Raw genomic sequence first — 23740 nt, forward strand, 5'->3', positions numbered from 1 at the left:
TGGTCAGGGACGCTTCTGGCATGTCCCAAACGGCCTTCTGATAGAAGCGCGCCAGGCTGTCTGTGGTTCCAGTATTTAAGGAAGAAAACCATATCCTATGGAATCTGCAAATTGCAAGCACAGGGTCTAAAGGCTGAAAAAAGCAGTGAGCAGAGCAGAGTCAGACAACCACGTCTCCGGGTCGCGCACAGTTGTGGTTGTACATCCTGGGTTCGAGCACATTTGCAGATGTATGAATCACAGAAAAACATTTTTTAAAATACTTTTTAAAAACAGTTATATAACAGTTTCACATGGGAGCCATAAATATGGAGTCACTGTGGCTATACTTATTATTTTATTAATCTATATTTTTAATCTATAATTTATTAATTGTATTGATCAATTCAGATCATAACAGAGGCCAGCCTGAGCAATTGAGAAAGACCTGTCTCAAAATTAAAATAAAAAAATTAACTGGGGATGTTCTCAGTGACCTTGGGTTAAATCCTTAGCACTGAAGGAGAAGGACAAAAGAAAACAAAACGGTACCCAAGAACCTGTGGTTCTGTTCTCATTCATTCCTTGGTTGGGTGCAATCTACTGTCACTCAGTCCATTGGCTCAATGGGCTCCGTTCCAGAGGGCGGGCCCTGAAGTCCTGTCCAATCAGGGGCACGTGAAGGAAATCTGACCAATCCAGCGCAGAACCTGTGAAGAGGGGGCGGGCGTCTGCCTCCTGAGCTGCTCTGGTCTTTGGAGTCCGCCATTCTTCTGATCCACCTGCAGCCTCAGTGTCCTGTGTCCTGCCGCCCACGTCGCTCTACCACGGAGGCGCAGGGGACCCACCGGAGAGCGCTGCGCTCGGGTCCGCGGGAAATGGTGAGTGAGCGGGGGCGTCTGGAGCCCGGGCCCGCTGCGTGGAACTGGCAGGACTGGCGCGGCGGGAACCTGAAACGGTGGGTGGGACACCCCGTCCTCTCCAGTCTGCAGCCCCGAGTCCTCCTCGGGGCAGCGCCGCCCTCAGCTGCCCTGGCCGTCCTAGCGGAGCGTAGGTCCGCCGCGGCGGGGACCCAGCCCGCTCTCGGGTCACTGCGTGGTCGCCTCCGCCCTGTCTGGGCAGCAGCCTGGCCTCGCCCCAGCTGTGCGGTGAGACTAGGGACCATCCTCAGGAAGGGTCCACCTCTGTGCGTGGTGTTCCTGCGGGAGGATGGCTGGGGTCTCTTCTTGGGCCTCCCGAATGTGCGGGAAGCAGCACGTCCAACGCAGAGGAGCCTGTCCTGCAGCCTGGCTCTTTATAAATGTCTACGTTTATAGATTTATCCAGGTTGTGAACTATTTGTTTCTCATGCTGCATGGACGCAGTATTTTACTAATATTTTTTTCCAAGTACTGAATAGTACTTTTTAAAGATCTGGTTTTTCATTTTGAGCATTTTTTATGAGAGGAAAGCAGAGAATTTTTTGACCATTGGGGAGAAAATTGTGTGTGCTTTTCCCTTTGTATTTCCTTGGCACAAAAACTTATCATGATTTTTGAGTTGAGATTCCCCTCTGCAGATATCAGTGTTTGAGATGTACTCACCTGACCCTCCCATCTTTTCCTGGCCCTGGGTTTCAGAACTGCCTGACACAGGTTGTCACAACTCCATGTCTAAATCCTCTTGGAGTGTCTACTGAACGCCATTCCCTGGGTCTTGTGCTCCCAGAGAGTAGTTGGAGGTGCTAGGGTGAAACCTCTCAGGGGAGTAGCTGAATGTTCTGCCAGATCCCCGCCCTCCACCTAAAAGGCATTTCAGTTGTTTCTTTTATTAGCTACTGTGAATAGCACTATAATCAAAATAAGAGCACAGTCATTTCTTTGACATACTGATTCCAATCCCTTTAGATATGTACCTAGAATTATTTGGCAAGTCTTGACAGTGGCCACTTTAATTGCACTGTTCAGGCTGCAGGAAGTCTACTATTTGTGCATTAAGTCCCTGATGAAAATTAGAATCCAGCCTGTCAAATTGCCACTGGAAGAGTGTGCTGTGACTTTGTGTGTATGCTTTTTATCCTCTTTTCTTCACTCCTGGTGGGAATTGTGCCCAAGGAAGTACTTGCCCACCAGTGTAAAACCATTTGTTTGTGATCTGTGGAGATTTGCACATGCTCAGTTACCTTTGTTTGTAGAACTCAGGAGGTTTGGATGGAGACCCAGGAAGAAAAGGTGTTGAAGTTGATTCTGGCTATATAGGAGCTCAGTCATCTGCAGCAGCAGTTGGCAGAGTGAACTGGCAGACCCAGAGCCCTTCTAGGGATAAACTGACACCTTTGAGATTTAACCCATTGTCTTCCCTGGTCCCTGGTGATGAAGCCCATGGAAGTACTTGCATGTCCATAAAAAATCACTTTTTCCTGTGGTCTTGATACTTGTGTGTTTATAGTCCCCTCCTCTCTCAGCACTAGACAAATTAGGATGCAAACCACAGAAAACTTTAGAGTTAGGATATGTAGAGTCCCAATCTTCCTCTCCTAGGTCTCTCAATTTACTTATGACATGACTTTGTCTAAGGACTTGAAACATGAGTAGATATTTATTCAGTGTATCCATAGATGGAGGGAGAATCAGGAGCCTCCTATTCTACTGAATTTCCAACATTATCCTCCATTAATACCTGCCTTTTATTGTGGTGCTGGAGTTTGAACCCAGACCTTGCACATTCTGCATGCACACTCTACCAGTGAACTATGCTGCCAGTTCCTGCACCTACCTTTAGATTGGGCTGACCATGCATTGAAATCTAATGTAATTCTTCATGTTTGGATTCATATTGCCTTTCTGTTGCTCTTGGCAATAGAAAATTTACATACACATGAATTTAGCTATGTATTTTGTTTGTGTTATGAATTCTTATTATTAATGCAATATTAGTTTTATACATTAGTGTCGGGTAATGATAGCTACTTCTCTTTTTTTCTAATTTAGGAGGAATTTTTTTATTTGTTCTAATTATTTATACATGACAGCAGAATGCATTTCAACTCATTGTACACAAATGGGTACAACGTCTCATTTCTCTGGTTGTACATGATGCACAGTTACACCATTCCTGCATCATGGGTAATAATATACATAGGGTAATAATGTCACTCTCATTCCACAATCCTTCCCACTCCACCTCCATCCCCTCCTCTCACTACCCTCTGCCCACTCCCAAGTTCTTCTGTCTTTCCATAGTACCCCACCCCCATTATGGATCAGCATCTGCATATCAGAGAAAACATTTGGCCTTTGTTTTTTTGGGTTTGGCTTATTTCACTTAGCATGATATTCTCTAGCTCCATCCATTTACCTGCAAATGCCATAATTTTGTTCTTCTTTAAGACTGAGTAATATTCCATTGTGTATGTATATAGCACAGTTTCTTTATCCATTCATCTATTGAAGGGCATCTAGGTTGGTTCTGTAGTTTAGCTATTGTGATTTGAGCTGCTATAAACATTGACATGGTCATGTCACTGTGGTATCCTCATTTTAAGTCCTTTTGTTATAAACCAAGGGTAGGATAGCTGGATCAAGGAGTGGTTCCATTCCAACTTTTCTAAGGAACTCCATACTGCTTTCCATAGTGTTGCACTAATTTGCATTCCCACCAGCAATGTCTGAGCATTCCTTTCCCCCCACATTCTCCACCAACACTTACTGTTGCTTGTATTCTTGATGATTGCCATTCTGACTAGAGTTAGGTAATATCATAGAGTAGTTTTGATTTGCATTTCTCTAATTTCTAGAGATGTTGAACATTTTTCCATATAATTGTTGATTGGTTGTATTTCTTCTGAAAACTGTCTATTCAGTTCCTTAGCCCATTTACTGATTGGGTTATTTGGCTTTCTGGTATTAAGTTTTTTGAGTTCCTGTATTCTGGAGATTAGTGCTCTATCTGAAATGCATGTGGTAAAGATTTTCTCCAATCTGTAGGTTCTCTCTTTGTGTTATTGATTGTTTCCTTTGCTGAGAAGAAGCTTTTTAGTTTGAATCCATCCCATTTATTGATTCTTCTTGTGTATGTGTGGTGCTGCGGATTGAACCTTGTGCATGGGAGGCAAGCACTCTGCCAATGAGCTATATCCTCAGCCCTCATTTATTGATTCTTGATTTTATGCCTTGCACTTTAGGAGCCTTGTTAATGAAGTCAGGTCCTAAGCCAGCATGATGAAGATTTGGACCTACTTTTTCTTCTCTTATGTCAAGCATCTCTGGTCTAATTCCTAGGTCCTTGATCTACTTTGAGTTGAGTTTTGTGCAGGTTGAGAGATAGGGGTTTAATTTCATTTTGCTATATATGGATTTCCAGTTTCCCCAGCACCATTTGTTGGAGAGGCTATCTTTTCTAAAGGAATGCTTTTGGCATCTTTGTCTAGTATGAGATAACTGTATTTGTGTGGGTTTGTCTCTGCGTCGTCTATTCTGTACCATTGGTACATGTTTATTTTGGTACCAGTACCATGATGTTTTTGTTACTATGGCTCTGAAGTATAGTTTAAGGTCTGGTATTGTGATGCTTCCTGCTTCACTCTTCTTGCTAAGGATTGCTTTGGCTATTCTGGGTCTCTTTATTTCTCCAAATGAATTTCTTTTATTTTATATTTTTAATTCTAGATAAACAATATCTTTGGGGCTGGGGATGTGGCTCAAGCGGTAGCGCGCTCACCTGGCATGCGTGCGGCCCGGGTTCAATCCTCAGCACCACATACCAACAAAGATGTTGTGTCTGCCGAGAACTAAAAAATAAATATTAAAAATTCTCTCTCTCTCTCTCTCTCTCTCTCTCTCTCTCTCTCTCTCTCTCCTCTCTCACTAAAAAAAAAAAAAAAAAAATTCTCTCTCTCTCCTCTCTCACTCTTTCTTTAAAAAAAAAAAAATCTTTATTTCATTTATTTATTTCATGCTGAAGTTCAAACCCAGTACCTAAAGTACCTGAAGTTCAAAACCAGTATGTGCTAGGCAAGGGCTCTACCACTGAGCTACAAACTCCAGCCCTCCAAATGAATTTCATGATTACTTTTTCTAGTTCTATAAAGAACATCCTTGGGATATTAATAGAAATTGCATTAAATCTGTTTAACACTTTATGGTCATTTTTTAGAATATTATTTTAGATGTTAATGGACCTTTATTTATTCATTTATTTATATGTGGTGCTGAGAATTAAACCCAGTGCCTCACACAGGCTAGGCAAGCACTCTACCATTGAGCCACAACCCCAGCCCAACTTTATGGTCATAGTGACAACATTAATTCTGCCTATCCAGGAACATGGAAGATCTTTCCATCTTCTAAGATCTTCTTCAGTTTCTTTCTTCAGGGTTCTATAGCTTTTATGGTAGAGGTCTTTCACCTCTTTTGTTAGATTGATTCCCAAGTATATTTTATCTTTTTTGAGGTTATTGTGAATGGGAAAGTTGTCTTAATTTCTCCTTCAGTCTACTTTGCTGAATTCATTTCTGAGTTCTAGAAGTTTTCTGGAGTGTTTTGGGGCTTCTAAGTATAGAATTATGTCTTTGGCCAATAGGGATAGTTTGAGCTCTTCTTTTCATATACATAACTTTTTACTTTCTTTCTTTTGTCTAATTGCTTCTGGCTAGGATTTCAAGAATTATGTTCAATGGAAGTGGTAAAAGAAGGCATCCCTATCTTGTTCCAGTTTTTAGAGATAATCCCCCCCCCTCTCTCTCTCTCTCACACACACACACACACACACACACACACACTTCAATGTCCCTTTTACAAGGTCAGGTATTCTTCAAGGTAAGAAGCTGTGTTTAAAAAGGGTTGTAGCCAGGAATCTGTGAGTCTTGTGTTCTGCAGCCACTGTTCTTCAACTGCCACTCAGGGCTAGAGGACTCTAAACCTCAAACTTTGACCACTCAGGGTGGATGGAATGACAGTTACCAATCAGAGGCACAGACAGGTAACAGGAGGTGGACTTCACATGTGGAAGGTTTTGTCTCTGGCTCCAGCTAAGCTCTGAGTCCATCTTCATGTTCTCTGATATGTGGGTGGCTTTGTCACTCTGACCTATAGGTGCTGGAGGATTTGTAGAGAGGTTGCCTTGAAATACTAGAAGCCAGGAAATGGTTAAGTCTACAGGGGATTAGGGTTGGTTGAAAGCAGCCACACCTGGCTCTGGGTACCTGGGCTTTTCTGAGGTCAAGGATTAAATCTGAATTCCATTTCAGTGCTAGGACAGCTTAGTATTTTGTCCTTTGACTCCTTATAGTGAGGCTGGCCTGGCAGCCAGGGCTCTGGTGGTTTTGTCCTGTGCCCAATTGTTTACCTTTGAGTGATCTGAGTCCTCTCTGTGCAGCTCTTTCCCCATACCTCACACTGACCCAGAGTGGGTGACGAAGGCAGGCAGGGTCATCAGGGGGAATCCTGACCCATGAAAGGGATTCAAATTTGGGCATTCCTTATCACTCTCTTGTACCCTGAGGTCACGCTTTCCAAATCTGTGGAAAGCATGTTTTTTCTAAATGCTGTATTCCTTTTCCCAGTTCACTATTTATTAAATGTTTTTTTGTGCTACATTTCAAATAACAAAGAATTGTAATTTATTTTTCTGAGTTATTCTTTGCATTTTTAAAATTTTGAACATTTATATGAAAGGAAAGCAGAGAATAATCACCCTTAGATGTTAAACATCTTTGTACCTCTTTTCCATTTATCCTCTGTAGGCACAGTTGCAATATTAGAATGTCTTTTTGTTGTGTCTCCCCTTGGAAAAATTAACAGGATGATATGTCTTCAGTCACTGCAATATATTTTCCTCATTTGCAATTAGGATCTGCATGACACAGTTACCCATAGGTGCTTTCTCTCTTAGAGTTCCTAGGGAATAACAGCCTCTGTGTTCTCCTCTCCTCCTGCAGAGTAGCTTGGGTTTGGGGGATGAAGGATCTTGTGGGATCAGCTGGATACCCTAAAAAATGCAGGAGAATCCTGGCATAGGTTTCATCTATGAGACTCATGGATTTGGCCCTAACCCTAACCCTCGCTTCAATTCCCTGCAGACACATTTTTGCTCAGCAGGTTAGCTCCTGCTGGTGAGAGAAAAGACAAAGATGATCCTTGTTCTTTGGATCCTCAGAGTTGTAAAAGGAGATTAGACTATTCCAAAGAACTAGGAAGATCATCTCAGTAAATTCTACAGGTATTTCTAGGGCCAAGCTCACTTCATGCAGATAAGAGGGCACAACAGTGCCTCATGGTGGGATGATCTTTCAGTTCTTAAATGAGCAGGATATTGTGAAAGAGTTTCTCACTGGGCAGATGACCTGACTTGACCCCAGAGTCAGGCATGTTTGTGTTCAGCTGAAAAGTGCCCCCTCCCTGAGTTTGTCAATTTGAAAGAAAAAAAAAAAGAAGTTCAGTAACGTCATGTCCGGTTTTTCATAAGCTACGAGGGATTTTATTAGTTTTGTTTTGTTTTGATTGGGACTGCTTAACCCCTGAGCCCCAGCCCCAGCCCCAGCCATTTTCTGTATTTTATTTAGAGACAGGGTCTTGCTGGGTGGCTTAGAGCCTCACTAAGTTGGAAGCTGGCCTGGAACTTGAGATCCACCTGCCTCCACCTCCTGAGCCACTGGGATTGTAGGCAGGCCCCACCTTGCCCATCTAAGCCATGTATTTCATCAATGGTATTTGAAAGACATAAAAAATATTTCCTAAGAGGAAAGATACAGTTGGATTTCAGCTTAAAAAAAAAAAAAAAAGTTACAAAGTGAGGCCATTGTTTGGGACCATGAAGTGGTGTTGTCGGGGCCAGTGCTTTCTACAGGGCCTTCGGGCCTTCCCTGCTGCTGTCAGGTCCTTCCGCTCCCATCCTTTACACCGAGAGCTACACGGCATGGAACATGGGGTTCAGTGATAGGTGTGTCCATGGTTTTGATGGAATGGAAAATTTAATGACCTATCTGGGAGCACAATTTTTAGTGAATCTGTTTGTATACGTGCCAAACTCAGATTTGGTCGACAAGTTTATTTTAACAAAGATGCATCTTCATCCTAGGAAAGCAAGCATCTCTAGGTCAAGTAGAGAAGCACTTGTCTTCTGGTTTTGTCCCCATTGCTCATCCAATAATGAAGACAAGGATTTGAGAAAAGGAAAAAATAAGTTTTCTTGCTGTGCTGGTGAAGGAGAAGAGGGGACTCCTGTCCCAGAGGCTGGGATTCTAATTGCCCTGGGGACCAGTGACCCTTAGTGGTGAGGCTGCCCTCTTGCTGTGCCCTGTCAGGAGTTATTATTGATCCTTGAGAGAGAGCCATTTCTTGGATCTGCTGCTGCCGGGCTTGAAGTCTTGGTTTTTTTCATCCTGTGGTGCAGGAGCTGAAGGAGAGACAATCAGCCACAGATGGGAAGAGAAGGGGGAGAGGGAGAAAAGACAGGGGAAAGAGTAATTTTAAAATGAATCACAGTGGGTAGAGCAGCAAGAGTTATGTTCATTTTCCTCATAGTCAATTTTTATGGAAAAATGGGTGACTACATCTCTAAGCTGCTTCCTGCGCAAACTGGGCGATAAAGGGGCTCCTAGAATGAAAGGTTGTTGCCTGTTTTTGTAATTTTTTCTTTTGGAGTTTTACTAGAAAGGACTGAGGTTGCTGACCTGACTTCTTTTTCTGTTGTTGCTTTCATAAAACCTTGGGGCCATATATTCCAGTTTGCCCTCATATTTGAAATTTTTATTTTATGATTTGAGTTTAAGATTTTTAATTATGTTTTGAAAATATGAGGGAATGGGGTGAAATTCTCTGAAGAAGCCAAGGTAATTCTTTCCATGAAGCAATGCTGTTTATAAATAATGAGAATCTAAACCCCTGTGGGTCCCCATTAGGTAAACATGGGTGCTGGCAGTTCCAGTGTGTCCCACTGATCTCCCTATGCCACAGGCACGATGACAGTCCTTGTCTCTTATTGCTGCTCACAATTTTACCATGTATTTCTTAAAAATCTTTTTGCTTAGTTGTATGACTTTTGAGTTTTCCATAACTTATTTTTATCATTAGTATTCCATTAAGATGATGTTAAAGGTTCCTTTTCTTTTTGAACCGTCTCTCTGCCTCTGTGTGCTGAGCACGTGCTGCCATGCTACTCTCTGGGCATTGATTCACTCATTGTTCTGCTGTATGGAAATAGAATTGTTTAAAGTTTGTCTTTTGATGATGTTGACAGTGTCATTTTTATTTGTTTCCAAACATTAATGTTTCATGAATATTTCACACATTGGGAAAAAACAGTAGGTTGTGTATTATGCATAAATTCAGATTTACTAGTAAATGTCAGTGAGATGTGTCAGCTACCTGGGCATTCATGCACGCGTGTTTGTTCCTTATGAAGATTTACCCTTCCTTTTTTGATGTCATTTTACTTTTTTTTTTAGTACCAGCAGCTCAGGAAGCGAGGCAGGAAGATCACAAGTTCAAGGCCAGCCTCAGCAAAAGTGAGGTGCTACGCAACTCAGTAACTGAGTGTATGAGTTCAATCCCTGGTATTAAAAAAATAAGTAAAATGACATCTTGGAGTAGAGGCTTGGGGGAAGACTGGTTGTCCTGGGGCTGCGGGGCATCTCCTTTTCTCCATGACATCTACAAGTGTAACCCATTGGGATGTGAATATTTCCCCATAACCTCCATTTCATGGAGATTTTTGTGGCCTACAAATTGGGTCATGGTTTTGAGGGGTGAGTACAGAATTCATTCTCTCTGCATTTACTCCAAGTTGTAAATGCGAGGAGAGAATCCGAATGTTCAAGGAAAACCCACACCCCTCGGGTGTACAAGAGTCTCCAGTGTACTTCAGTGAGGAAGAATAGGGGTGGGAGAAGGTCCAAGGTGTCAGGATGTCTTGACTTTAACCTTGGGTCTGACCTGTTTTTCAGTCATCTCTGTTCTTCCCGAGCTCATCACCTCGAAAAGATTTCTTTACTTACTTCAGCTTCAACTATTCCCTAACTGTAAAATTTATTTTATTAGTAGAGCTTCAAACATAAGAAACTTCAGCCAAAGCTACAGGACAGAGTTGGATTTTAGAAAAGGAAGTCAGCCTTACATTACTTTGTTTAAATGTTTTATTCGCCTGTCTTTTTGTCTAGAGTGTTCTTTGTGGGTTTCTCATGTGCTATGATTTTGTTGTTGTTGTTATTGTTTGTTTGTTTGTTTTTGTTTTTTTTTTTTTTTTGAGAGGATGGAACCCAGAGCCTTGTGCTTGCAAGGCAAATCCTCTACCCACTGGGCTATATCCCCCATCAGGTGCTTTGTATTTTGGGAAGTGATTTCAATTGAAATTTCAGGGATTAGCTTTGGAAATTCTACCAGAAATAATAAATAGGGAAAATCTCTTTCATTACAGCTAAGGAAAAATGAGTGCAGTTTTTCAAAATTGAGTGGTAGCTGCATAGGTAAATTTCAGATTTACCAAGTCATCCATCAGCTCCTCGCCCATAAAGGCCTGTGATAGTCAATAAATCATAGATCTTATCATCTGGATATTGGATTTTTTTTTTAATATTTATTTATTTATTTATTTATTTATTTATTTTTATTGATTATTTATCGCATTACATAGTTCATGATATATCATCTTTCATACATTAGACTCAAATTGTGCTTTGAACTCCCATTTTCACCCCAAATACAGATTGCAGAATCACATCTGTTACATATTCGCATTTTTACATAATGCCATATTAGTGACTGTTATATTCTGCTACCTTTCCTATCCCCTACTATCCCCCCTCCCCTCCCCTCCCCTCCCATTGGATTTTTTTAATATTTATGTTTTAGTTGTAGTTGAACACAATACCTTTATTTTATTTATTTATTTTTATGTGATGCTGAGAATCAAATCCAGGGCCTCGCATGTGCTAAGTGAGCGCTCTACCACTGAGCCCCAGCCCCAGCCCTGGACATTGGAGTTTAATAGTAAATCATATGAGATAATGTTAGGCAAATCCTAGAATCATTCACATGGTTTATGTTTTAATAAATGATTTGTTATAGCATAGATAGCAACCAAATAGTACATTTATTCTCTGAAAAAGATACATGCTCTTGCTTTTCCTCTTGAGGTATGTATGTCAGTGCTTTGCACATTTATTGCCTCCTGTGGACATAAACACTGAGTTTGGCCAGTCAAGTGGGCAGTGCATGCCTGGGATGCCAGCTACTGGGGAGGCTAATGAAGGAGCATTGTACATTTGAGATCAGCCTTGGCAGCTTAGGGAGATAATGTCCCAAAATAAAAAATGAAAAAGGCTATGAGTGTTGCTAGTAGTAAATCTGCAAATACACCCTGGATTCAATCCTTACTACATAACAAAATCCCACTGAATGTGAGTAATTTTACCAATTAAGTAGTAGGTCCTTTCTCATTTAAAACTAAATGAACAAAATTGGGAAGCAGAGGGGTCTGAGCTCAGTGAGACTTCTAGTTAATTTAATCTTGAGGTCTTTGGGACCCATGTGTTTTGTTTCTTGAGACCCATATTTTCCAGATATGGGTTTGAATTGTAGGCAGTCACTCCTGAGAAGGAAGTCTAGAGAAGAAAGAGGAAGATGTGATTGGTTGCCATTTTGCTTCCTTTTCCTCTCAGAATAGTCAGTTTTAACTCTAAAATATGTATGCCCAGATATACCCCCTATACCAGGGGCCTTCTGTTCTCACACGTCACCTAAGCCAGGCCAGGCGTACATGACACACAGAATTCAAAAGTTTTTCTTTTTGACAAATGAACATCGGAAAGTCTTGATATCCTAGATTTCCTCTGGGGATGTTTTTGGGTCATTAGATATTGCTGAAGAAGTGAATCATGCTTTCTTTATTTTCCATCTGGATAGTCCAACATTGATAAATACATAAGAGTCAATAAAATGTACATTTGTTGCCCCTAAGAACTTATTAAGTCCTAGAAGAAGAGAATGATTAGAAGAGACCCAGTCTCTAGAATGCCATGGAAAGTCTTCTGAAGTTACCTATTGTATTATGTTGTTTTGATTTATACCACAGCAGTGATATGTCTTTTTATGTCAGTTGACATGTTGTACCAATTTGTTCTGTTACAGCTGTTTTATCCTTATTGGCTTGGTAGGAATGCTGCCTGCCAGGTTCTCCCTATAAAGTTAGTTTTTCTCTTTCTCTTAGGCATCTTGGTAGAATTTTTCTAAATAATCTACATAAACCATCATATTTAATGTTAGCATTTTTCTTTGTGCCTTGCTTTGGGGAATGCAACTCTGCCTTTTGCCTGCCACAGACGTTCCTTTACTCCTGGAGCTGCTGAAGCTGACCAAGCCCTGGAGGCTTCAGTTCATCCCACCTGCAGCTCATGGACATAACCTCATAACCTCCTTGCATTTCCCATGAAAGAAAGAAAACTCATATGTTTACAAAGGTCTGAAAATTTATAATGTACCTCAAAATAAGTTTGGAATAACAGGAAAAGTGAAGAGTGTCAAAGACTCAGCCCTTACTGTGTACTCAAGTGTGTATCACAACAGTGTCTTTTAAAATAGCATTCATCCCAAATTGATTTATAAATTTTATAAGATGGAATATAGGACTTATTTTCATTTGCATGAAAAATTCTTGTTTCAGTGTATAGAGTTGACACTTCTATGTGTGTATATGTGAAATACAAATATCATTTAATCAATTTGATCTTGTTTCTTTACATTTTTTTAAATATTTTTAGTTGTAGATGGACACAGTGTCTTTTAAAAATATATATATAAATATATATTTAGTTGTATTTGGACACAATATCTTTATTTTATTTTTATGTGGCATTGAGGATCGAACCCAGGGCCTTGCACATGCTAGGTGAGCTCTCTACCACTGAGCCATAACCCCAGCCTCGATGGACACAATATCTTTATTTTGTTTATCTAGTTTTATGTAGTGCTGGGTTCGAACCCAGGGCCTCACATATGCTAGGCAAGTGCTCTACCACTGAGCTACAATAGCAGCCCCTAGTCTTCTCATTTTTAATCACTGCCCTTCTCTGGAAATTCTTCTAACATTCACACTTTAAATTGACTTTAATACTGCATTTTCTTCTGAATTACAAGTCAAATAAACTTGGGTGAAAATAAGGCTCTACCATTTACTAGTTGTTTCACAAAATGTCAAAAGATGAACACCATTATTGCTATCACATTCTTTTGGTTTTCTGCATTAAGACATGGAAAACTCTTACATAGTGAGAAGTATATATTTGAAGTGGTTGAAAAGGATTGTTGTTTATAGTTGCTATTTTAATAAAAGTACATAAATTCATTAAAATATTTGAACTCAGATGCAGCAATGATTTTTCCTACAGTGGTCTACCTCATTGCTCTTCAGAAGTTTCTCTTGGAGCCCTGGCACTACTATATTGGAATCAGGACCAGGAAGAAACCAGGACCCATCTCAGAACTAGTGGATCAGAGTCTGCATTTTAGTAAATCTGTAATTCATGGCTTTGCATTTAAAATTTAAGAATCACCCTTCTTACTCACCATAACAAACTTATCGGAGAAGTAGACAATTTATCTTATAAAATATAAAATTGCAATTAAAATGTATATTCTTGTGTTAATGCCTTAATTTCACATTTCATAAAAGTGGAGTTTATACACTTTTTTTGGACATGATACTTTCCTCAGAGTTAGATAATAGAAAATATCACTATGTTAAAAAGTATTTTCCTAAATAATTAAAGTCAGTCCCCTACTGGATGCTCATTTTGGGTATATATGGTCATAGGTCTGCTAACTCTCGTTTCAACTTCAGTCAACTGAAACACTCTGTGGATGATCAAATGGTCTGTGTGCTATTAATTGACCTATTCTTATTTCAGGAACTGTTGACATTCAGGGACGTGGCCATTGATTTCTCTGAAGAGGAATGGGAATGCCTGGAACCTGCTCAGCGGAATTTATACAGAGATGTGATGCTAGAGACCTACAGAAACCTGGTCTTCCTGGGTGAGCAGAGCTTCCCTTCAGAGTTCCTAATTAATCAGAATTCCTAATAGTATAATTTTCTTCCTGTGCAGAATATCTTTTGGGAATTTCTACACTGCATGAATGAGTTTCAGATGTTTTGCTTTTAAGAAAATGTCTTGGGCAGTTTTTGTTAAAGAGAAGAAAATGTTACTGTCATTTTTTTAGTTCTTAATCTTTCCCTTTCTTGAAGTGATGTATGCCCTTCACTTTAGATTAGTGGTGCTATAATTCAGTGATACAGAATGACATGACCTACACATCAAAGTTCAATTTCTTTCCTTTATAGTACCAGAATAAAAGTATCAGGGGTCACAGGGAGAACCCCAAGAAGTAGTCATTTTATTTTCCAATAAGCACATGGTCTCTAAGCTATGTTTGGGCACCTTCCTCTGAAGCAAAGGAAAGAGTCCTGAGCCATGTACCCAGGTAGGTAGAAATTCATGAAGCAGAGGACACAGTTGAGAGGTCCAAAGCTCAAGGAGGAATCCAAACTTCCAAATGTTGATGGAGAAGTTATCATGCCACAGAAATGGTTTTCCAGGAGCTTAGATTTGTTCTCTTGCTATCCTACAAGGACAGGTACTGCCCTGTGTTTAGCATGCTTTCAACCTCTTCAGTCTCCTGCTTCTGCTGCACTGATGTCACAGTGTGTTCAGATTAACAGCTCAAACACTCCCCTTTGCTTGTGATTGTAAGCGTGATCTGACAGCATTTCCATTATTTGGGGCATTTCTTGGAAATCTATGCACATTTCTGGAAAGCTCTGGGTGAAGTCTTTGTAGTATCATAAAGAAGTTTCTCTAATGTCACTTATATGTTTATTCATTGAAATTCTCTGCTGGATACAGTGGCACACACTCAGGAGGCTGAGACAGGTGTATCTCGAGTTCAAAGCCAGCCTCAGCCATGGTGAGGAACTAAGCAACTCAGTGAGACCCTGACTCTAAGTAAAATACAAAATAGGGCTGGGGATGTGGTAAAGTGCCCCCGAGTTCAAAGAGAGGGCAGGAGGGAGGGAAGAAAGGAAGAAAATACTGGATTTTCTGTGGAATTTTTCTATCATATGAATGTCAGTGATTCACAGTGAATGCTCATTTGGGGTATATATGGTCATAGATGAAAATTACAGTTATATAAAAGGATTTGTAAAATAGTACATCCACGGTTATTCAGAATTCTGTTGTTTAAATTTCCATTTTCATTTGCCTTTTCTGTGTTTCATTTTATAGGGTAGATTTAATGTTGTAGTGTAGATTTCCTTACATGAGTTAATGGTGTTTTTATTTTTTCCTACATTTTATGATTCAATTGCAATTTCTAATATTTCACAATTAGCACAATGTAAAATGAAATTAAGACACTCCTGACCCTTTTTTCCATTGCCAATAAAATTATATTTGCTATTTCTTTAATTTTATTTTTTAATACTTTTTTTGAACTTATAGATGGATACAATACCTTTATTTCATTTATTTATCTTTAGTGGTGCTGAGGATTGGACCCAGGGCCTCGCGTTCTAGGCAAGCGCTCTAAGCATTCTCAAGTGTTCACTGTGCTACAACCCCGGGCTCAATTTTATTTTTTGTCTTTGTTTCTATTGCCAATAAAATTACATTTGATATAAAATATATCTCATAAGTTTTTGTCTTAAAGTATGTTTTCCATGTGATGGTTATTGCCACACCGGTTCCAGTCAGTTTTGTGTGTACTATTCTTATATACTTTTGCCTCCACATTGCGTCCTTAGATTTAGAGTCTCCAGTAGACTACATGAAACTGTATATTTTTTATGTTTCCTTTGCTTCTTTTTATTCTTTTTCTTTCCTATTGCTTTAACTTGTGGTTCATTATCTGCTATAGTAACATTCTTTGATTCCTCTTTTACTTTCCTTTATTTTGTGTGTATTTGTTTTGTCATTTACTTTGGGATTTTTATAAGAATCATTTTAAGCTTACACTGCATTTTAATCTGGCAGCAAATTAACTTGAATTTCATAATAAAATTCAGCATATTTATATATCCTTTGAAAATGGTTATTGATGGCACAGTTATTTCCATCATTCTGTCCATTCACCCTTTCACAGTGTTCTCTAGCTCCTTTCTGAATTTCAGCCTTCTACTAAGAAATTGACTAATTATCACACTCAAGTACCTTTCTCATTGGCACATCTTTTACTCTTGATGCTGTCAAGATTCTTTGTGAATATTGAAAAGTTGAGTAAAATGTGCTTCGAGTCTTTTTAGTGTTTTTCCTACTTGGAAGGTAATTGAGCTTCTTGATCTTGTTTAGATATGGTTTTTTGCTCCTATTTATACTATTATCAGATTATTTTTATTGATACTAGAGATTAAACTCAGTTGCTTTTCCACTGCCCTTTTCTTCAGGCCTTTTATTTTATTTTATTTTATTTTATTTCTTTATGGTATCTTACTAAGTTGCTGCACGGCTTCAAACTGTGATTCTCCTTACTCAGCCTCCCATATTACTAAGATTACAACTGTGCACAAACATCCCTGACTCTCTCAGACAGTATTTTTGAAGAAATTCTTCAATTACACAACTTTTGTATGTTTCAAGTAATGAGTTTGTCTGAATTTTATTCAATTTTCTGTGTTCTGGATTAGTTAACTTATTTCAAATGTTTTTTTAGGTTCTTTGGGTAATTTGTAACTCTTATTTTCCTAATTGTGAATTTCTAGTGTTTTGTTCCTTTTATTAAACCAAGTGTCCGTTTTTCTTTTTGTACTGTATTACTTTTTATTCACCCATTTAAAAACCAGCCAATAGTAGTCATTTTAGAAAACAATATAGAAGTTAGTAAAGAATTGAAGAATAGGGAAGCACAGTGCTACATACTTTTAACCCAGGTCATAGGAAGGATGTGCAAGAGGATTTTGTTTGAGGCATGTCCCATGATATCTCAAACAATTTAATTTTGAAGTGGCTTGTGTTTAACTCAGTGGTACAACACCCTTGGGTTTGATCTTAAGCATTACACAAAAAAATTAAAAGTACAATGCATGATCCAGAAATGCAAGCTTTAAATGGTTATCCAGAGGATATTAAATCTGCATGTTGAATATCTGTGTTATTGTCATGCAAAATCTGTTACATCCAAGTCTCAGTCATGGTACATAAAAGGTAGTTTAAGTGGGTGGATTTTCCTAATTGTACAACGGGTGTATTCTCAAGGAGGATGACTTGTAGAGTATATTTCCTAATGATGTACTCATCTTGAATACTGTGAACTCTCAGATGGTTTGGCTAATTCTCAGAAAGTAATTTCAACTGTCCATTGTTATTTAGCTCATATATTTATGGAGTAATGATGTACTATTCTGCCACCCTGCTGATGTTCTGACTGCAATAATTTTATGTTATATTTACAAAGTATATTTTCAGTCTAATATGTAAAAATTTTATTTATTTCAGCCATGACCTCTCATCATACCCAGGAAATTTCACCAGAGCCTGGCATAGAACATTTATTTATAAAAGTGATAAACAGAATATATGGAAATTGTGACCTTGACTTTTTACAACAAAAGAAAGTACAGGACATTGCAGTTGAGAGTGAAGGTCAGAAATCATATTATGATGAACAAGACCAATTTGTAGTGACTACACCTAATGAAAATTTTACTGTCAACACACCTGAAGAACATTTAGTGCCTCAGAAAAGTATTCAATGCATAACTGAAGGACAAGTTTCTAAAAGTGATCATTTTGAAAGTTTCTTTACAAATTATCCATTATTCTGTGATGAACAAAGAATTCTTTCTTGTTCCCAAACATACACTTTTAATGATTGTGGGAAGGCCCCTATGTACTCCATATTGCTAAATCAAAATTCAGATATAGATTACTGGAAAGTGTGTAACACATGTAATGAAACAAGCAACACCTTCAGCCAGATCTCTACCCTAAGCAACCAGCGTACTTATGTTGGAGAAAACAATTATGAATGTAACAAAACACAGGAGAACTCTAGCTCTGGTTGCAATATGAGAGAACATCAGTGTGCTCATTGTGCACAGAACCTTTACAGAGATGACGAATGTGGGAATGTCTTTCCTCAGTGCTCAAAGCTGATGACCCATCCAAGTACTCAGGGCCAAGAGGAGCCTTGCAAATGTGAGGAATGTGAGAGAGCTTCTAACCCAGCTGCTAGCCTTCCTCAATACAGTGGAGCTCATCCTGGAAGGGAGCCCCCCAAATTTAAGGAATGTGTCCAAGCATGGAGTTGCTCACCCCTTTCTAAACACCATAGGTACCATAGCAGTGATCAACACTACAAATTCAAAGAATGTGGCAAAACTTTTAATCGAGGACCTCCCCCTGTTAAGCACCGCAGAACTCATAGTGGAGAGAAACCCTACAAATGTGAAGAATGTGGCAAATCCTTTAAAAAGTGCTCAAACTTTTCTAAACACCTGAGATTGCATAGCAGTAAGGAAACCTACAAATGTAAAGAATGTGACAAAGTTTTTAAGAATTTTTCAACCCTTACACAACACAAAAGAATTCATACAGGAGAGAAGTCCCACAAATGTGAAGAATGTGGCAAAAGTCTAAATCGAAAAGCATACCTTACTCAACACCAGAGAATTCATACTGGAGAGAAGCCCTATAAATGTGAAGAATGTGGAAAAGATTTTAATCAAAGCTCAAATCTTAATAAACACCAGAGAATTCATACTGGAGAAAAGCCCTACAAATGTGAAGAGTGTGGCAAAGGGTTTAATCGAAGATCACACCTTACTCAGCACCTGAGGCTTCATACTGGAGAGAAACCCTATAAATGTCACGAATGTGGCAAACATTTTACCCAAAGAGGGTACCTTACTGAACACCAGAGAATTCATACAGGAGAGAAGCCCTACAAATGTGAAGAATGTGGCAAAGGTTTTACTCGAAAGGCACACCTTACTCGACACAAGAGAATTCACTCTGGAGAGAAGGAAAGTCCCAGTGATAGCATCCCAGAACACCTGCTGTCTTTTCTGAACATGCTACGAGGACCTAGAGAACTGGATTGCAACACGCTTCCATAGCAGCTAACCCCACTCGACCACCTTCCAACGTTGTGCAGCTTTGTAGGAATACTGACTGGAACTGAGGAGAGATTTTTTTTTGTCTTTTTTTAAATTTCTTTCTTCCTGTCCATCTAACTTTCTTTTTGTCAGGTTTTCTTAGTCTCTTTTTTTACCTTTTTAACTCCTTTCCATCTCTTTCCCTTTTCCAGTGTCTGTATATTTTTCTTCTTTGGAAATTTATGTCCTTTTGATGAAGGCAGAAAATTATGCATCTCCCTAGCCATCCTGCATGATTCTGTGTGCCCTTGAAGAGTGTGTTCCTGTCACCTCCCTGCTCATTTATCATCCACAACAAGTTGATACACCAGGTTGAGAGTTTACCTATATCTACTGCTTCCCTAGTGAAGTAGGAAAAATGGCGGGCTTCAAGAGTCTGGTAGTTATTTCCTGTTTATACTTTTTTTTGTGGCCAGACCCAGTCTCACCATCTCTGAATTAAACAGAACAAGAGCTGGAATTGCCCACAGCACAAGGAAACTCTTATTTTTATGCAGTTTCTTTTCTACCTGAGGAACTTTCTGCAGCTATGCCTTCCTTGTGTTCAGGAAAACTTGTGAACTGTGGGACCCAATGCAACCTCAGCTGAGACTTGGAAACCTTCATCAACACAGGAAAGAAAGAACACAACACTACAGTCACCAAGAAGAGAACAGTTTTAGCTTACATTCACAGTTTTTACTTCTACTACTGATGCTGGTTATTTGCCAAAGAAAATAATTCTTTTGGCCTTAAACCCTGCAGAATAATTTCCTTTAGGACAAGATACTACCATTCTCTGACAGATTTCCAGTAGGTACAGAACCTTCCCAAGTCTAATATTGAAGCTGGATAATTGGAATGTGGATAGTGGTTCTCTCTGAGCCAATAAAAGCACATGACGAGCCAGACATGGTGGCACATGCCTGTAATCCCAGCAACTTGGAAGGCTTAGGTAAGGAGGATTGTGAGTTCAAGGCCAGGAGGGGAAAAAAAAAAAAAAAAAAAAAAAAAAAAAAAAACATGAGGAGGGCCCAGGTTCTAAAGTCTGGCATTAGAAAACAAAAAATTTAAACACCTTTCTCTAGCCTCAAAGGACAAAAAGGAGGGGGAGAAGGGGACTAGAAAATACTTGGCATATACCTTAATACATAAAATAGTGTCAGACCTAAGCTGGCACTGAACTAAACACCATGAAAACTGAACACAGAGGGCTGTGTTTTCTTGGTTCACCTGTAGAACTAAAACAGATTCCCCACCAGGCCCAACTCTTAGCCTTATCCTTCTGCAAAGGGCTCTGAGGAGCTTTCTGTCCCCACTGATTTGCAGATGTGGTCTTTAGCAGATCCCAGAAGGAACTCAAGAGGGAAGAGAAGTCACTCCCTGGGAGCATGAGCTTAAGTCCATGGCGACCTGGGGTGCACCTCGTTGTTTGAGAAAGAAAACTGGTGCAGGACCAATCACACACACACACATGAGATAAGAAGTCCCACAGAGAGGGACAGCAGCCACAACTCCCCCTTGGATGCTACCTTTTATAGGCTAGAATCATGGCTATGTGCTAGGGGCAGGTTTAGTCTTGACTGACATAGCAAAGCGGGAACAGGGAAACCGGTACGTCCCCATCTCAGGGGCAGGTAAGTTGTCTCCTATCCCTCAGGAAGAGACCAGCATGTCTCCAAGCTGGTAGGTTTTATCTCAGGCTACTTTCTATTTCTTGGGAATAAGAACAGTACTCATAAAGTGGGGGTGGGGGAAAGGAACATGGCTGCAGTGATGCTAACAGTTTGTAGTCCAGGGGAGATGGAGAGTCTATCCTTTATCACTCCCATCCTTCCTTGAGACAGTGATTGGTAGCACAACAGTCCCAGGTGGTAAAGAAGCCTGATGGCACTTGGAAAATAACAGCTCTGTAGGGTGAATGCAGTGGTGCCTTCTTTGCATGCAGCTGTTCCCATGGTGCATGAATCAGATGAATGTAACTCAGACACTCACCCCACCAAAGTGGGGGCATATTTGGGACAAAGGAGTGCTTTGTGCACTGGTCCCTTATCCCATGAGCTCCAAAAGATCCTAGGGCAGGTGCAATGTGCACCAAAAGATCCTACGGCAGGTGCAGTGTGCTCCAAAAGATCCTAGAGCAGGTACAGTGTGCACCAAAAGATCCTACGGCAGGTGCAGTGTGCACCTGAGCAAACAGCACACCCTGCTGATAAATGTGAGCGGACAGCCATTGTCCTTCAAGGAAGGAGAAGCCCTGGTGGGCACCAGTGCTTGGTTCACTGACCAGTCCAGCTGAGTACCATGGACCATTGCACTGCCATTGCTCTACGGACACCTTATGGTGTGATGCTGGGCTGGGGCAAAGCCCCCAATTGGCTGGTCCCTGCCATAAGTGCTGGAAATAGTGGGGGTCCTGTCACCAAGGCAAGAATTTTACTTCCATGCACAGATGTTTTTAAAAGCAGTGTCCATCACTTTTAAGGTTTTTCTTTGGTAGGAAAAAGATGACTTAAAATGGTATCTAGGTTTTTTAGATAGGTTGATTTTCATGAGTAACCCCAAATGAGCAGTTAAAAATAGGACTTTTCGTAAATTTTACTGGGACTCACAATTAAACTACAAGGCAGTGTAGTGCACGATCCTCTCTGAGAGGACCTACTACCTTGCTTGAGAGTGTCCTCTTTGCCCCTTTTCATATCTTTCTTTATTCATTTTGGTTCTAGGTATTGATCCCTATGATGCTTCCCCACTGAGCTACAGGCCCACCCTGTTTTATATTGTGTTTTGGGACAAAGTCTTGCTGAGTTGCTTCAGGCCTTCCTGTGTTGCTGAGGCTCACTTTGAACTTGTGATCCCTCTGCTTCATCCTCCCAAGCGACTGGGATCAAAATGTGTGCCACTGGGCCTGGCTTTTCTATCCCTTTTCATAAACTTTGCTATTGTTTTAGTAAGTGCCATGTCTTGCCTGGAGGTCTCTCAAGGGAGAACATACTAGGGTCATGGAAGGGAACCTCCAAAAATGCCTTCCTCTGTCGCCATAGGTATTCTTCTTACAGCACAGCCACCCCTGATGCTTGCCTTCCACCTGAGTGAGTAGGAAGCCAGCTGAGGGTGGTCACATGCCAAATGTTTGCAGGGACAGCCACTCCCATCTGCCAACATTGCAAAAGTAAAAACCACTGCTATTTTCTCAGCCGCAAAAATTCCTTCGGCATACATAACTTCTGTCTGCAGATGCCCATTTAACCAATGCTAACATCACCCCTTCCCCTTGGCTGAGTTCTTATCAGCTGTCCATCCAATGAGACATCTAGGGCCAGAGGAGTAGGCAATTATGCCCCCATAAAGAAGTCACATTCTGAAAGCCATGTTTTCTCTCAGTGAAGGTGGAAACAAGGGGGATTAATAACCCCTAGGGGACAGGCCAGAAAGAAGGTGCTAAGGTTGGTGCAGCTGCTTCTACAAATGGCTTGAAACAGCCTTTGCATGTAGGAAAAAAATGAAAATATAAAGGACGCACCTTCACCTCTGCCACCGTTCTGGGTGACACTGAATCACCTCAATCCCTGTGCCCCTGCTGGGCTGCAGCAAAGGGAGCAACCCAGGATGTGTACAGTTAATGCAGCAGAGGCTGGCCTAGTCCAACAGCAGCGCCACCTACCTCTCACAGAATGACCTGAGTCCTGGAGCCTGCCCCTATGCTAGGGAGGGGGAGCATCCATTTACTCAAGTGGGCACAGGGGCTGTAGGACCCGACCTCAGAGTCCATGTGCCTGGGGTGGCTGCTGGGTGAGTATTGTAGGAAGTAGTCTCAAGGGAGGATACAGGAAGGTAAGTTTGCAAGTGCCTGCCAGTGATCAGCTCGGGGACAGCTGGCAGTGCAATCCACAGGAAACCCATGGAAATGGAAGCCTAGTTCTCACCTGGCCTGCTTTACTAACCAAGTGATAATTTGATGATTATTCTAGCAACTCTTGGGGCCAATGAGAAACTGTGTGCTGTGTCTGGCTGAAATAGGAATTTGGGACACAAGGAAGATTAAGTCTCAAAAAAGTACAAGGACCATAAGCCACTAGAATACAGGAAATGCCCATGAAGTTTTGACATTAAAAACAAGCAACTTCTAAGAAAACCAGGACTCTTTTGATGCCACTATCTGTGCTCCCAAAATACTAATATGATACCTGGACAATGAGCAAGCCTAGAAAAATGTGTGAAATCACAATTCTGATTCCACCTCTAGTCCAGCCCTCACCTAATGTCCCTCTATAAATAACACTACCCAGTTGTTTGCTGTATCACCCTTGGAGGTGTCCTGCATTCTGTGACTATGTATCCTAAATAAATCTGCCCATGTCTCTGATTGATAAGTGCTCAAATTCTGTTCTGCCTTGCATACCAGGTTCCCATGTCTTCTGAATTGATGTTTTTTTCTCTGTGCTGCATGTGGGTCCCAGGAAGTGGTCTCAAGAGTCTTTCTTTCTTTGTCCCTCCCTTTCTCAAGTATCCCATTATGTTACCTCATTTAGCAAGATTCATGTTTTACACTGGAATTATGTGTTTTTTATATTTTGGGGGTCGATAACCAGCAACTTGGATTAAATTTTTAAAAAGACAAGGGACCAGGTTTGGCGGCACATGCCTCTAAGCCCAAGTA

At 40.5% G+C, this 23740-nt stretch overlaps 1 protein-coding gene across 2 annotated transcripts; it reads left to right on the forward strand.

Moving 5' to 3' along the window:
- The first annotated feature begins 603 nt into the window (after window positions 1-603).
- On the forward strand, window positions 604-22570 carry LOC308633069 (uncharacterized protein). 2 transcript variants are annotated; one of them, XM_081265529.1, is made up of 4 exons: window positions 604-860; window positions 13859-13985; window positions 17441-21193; window positions 21256-22570. In XM_081265529.1, exons 1-3 carry the CDS (start codon window positions 858-860, stop codon window positions 19060-19062), a joined length of 1752 nt encoding a protein of 583 aa, XP_081121655.1. In that variant the 5' UTR covers window positions 604-857; the 3' UTR covers window positions 19063-21193; window positions 21256-22570. The 2 variants fall into 2 exon arrangements, with proteins under 2 accessions (XP_081121655.1, XP_081121656.1); XM_081265530.1 differs by having other exon boundaries at window positions 17441-20035; window positions 21807-22570.
- The last annotated feature ends 1170 nt before the right edge of the window (window positions 22571-23740 follow it).

The sequence above is a fragment of the Spermophilus citellus genome, assembly GCF_964194105.1.
Source record: "Spermophilus citellus genome assembly, chromosome: 13".
Lineage (NCBI taxonomy): Eukaryota > Metazoa > Chordata > Mammalia > Rodentia > Sciuridae > Spermophilus > Spermophilus citellus.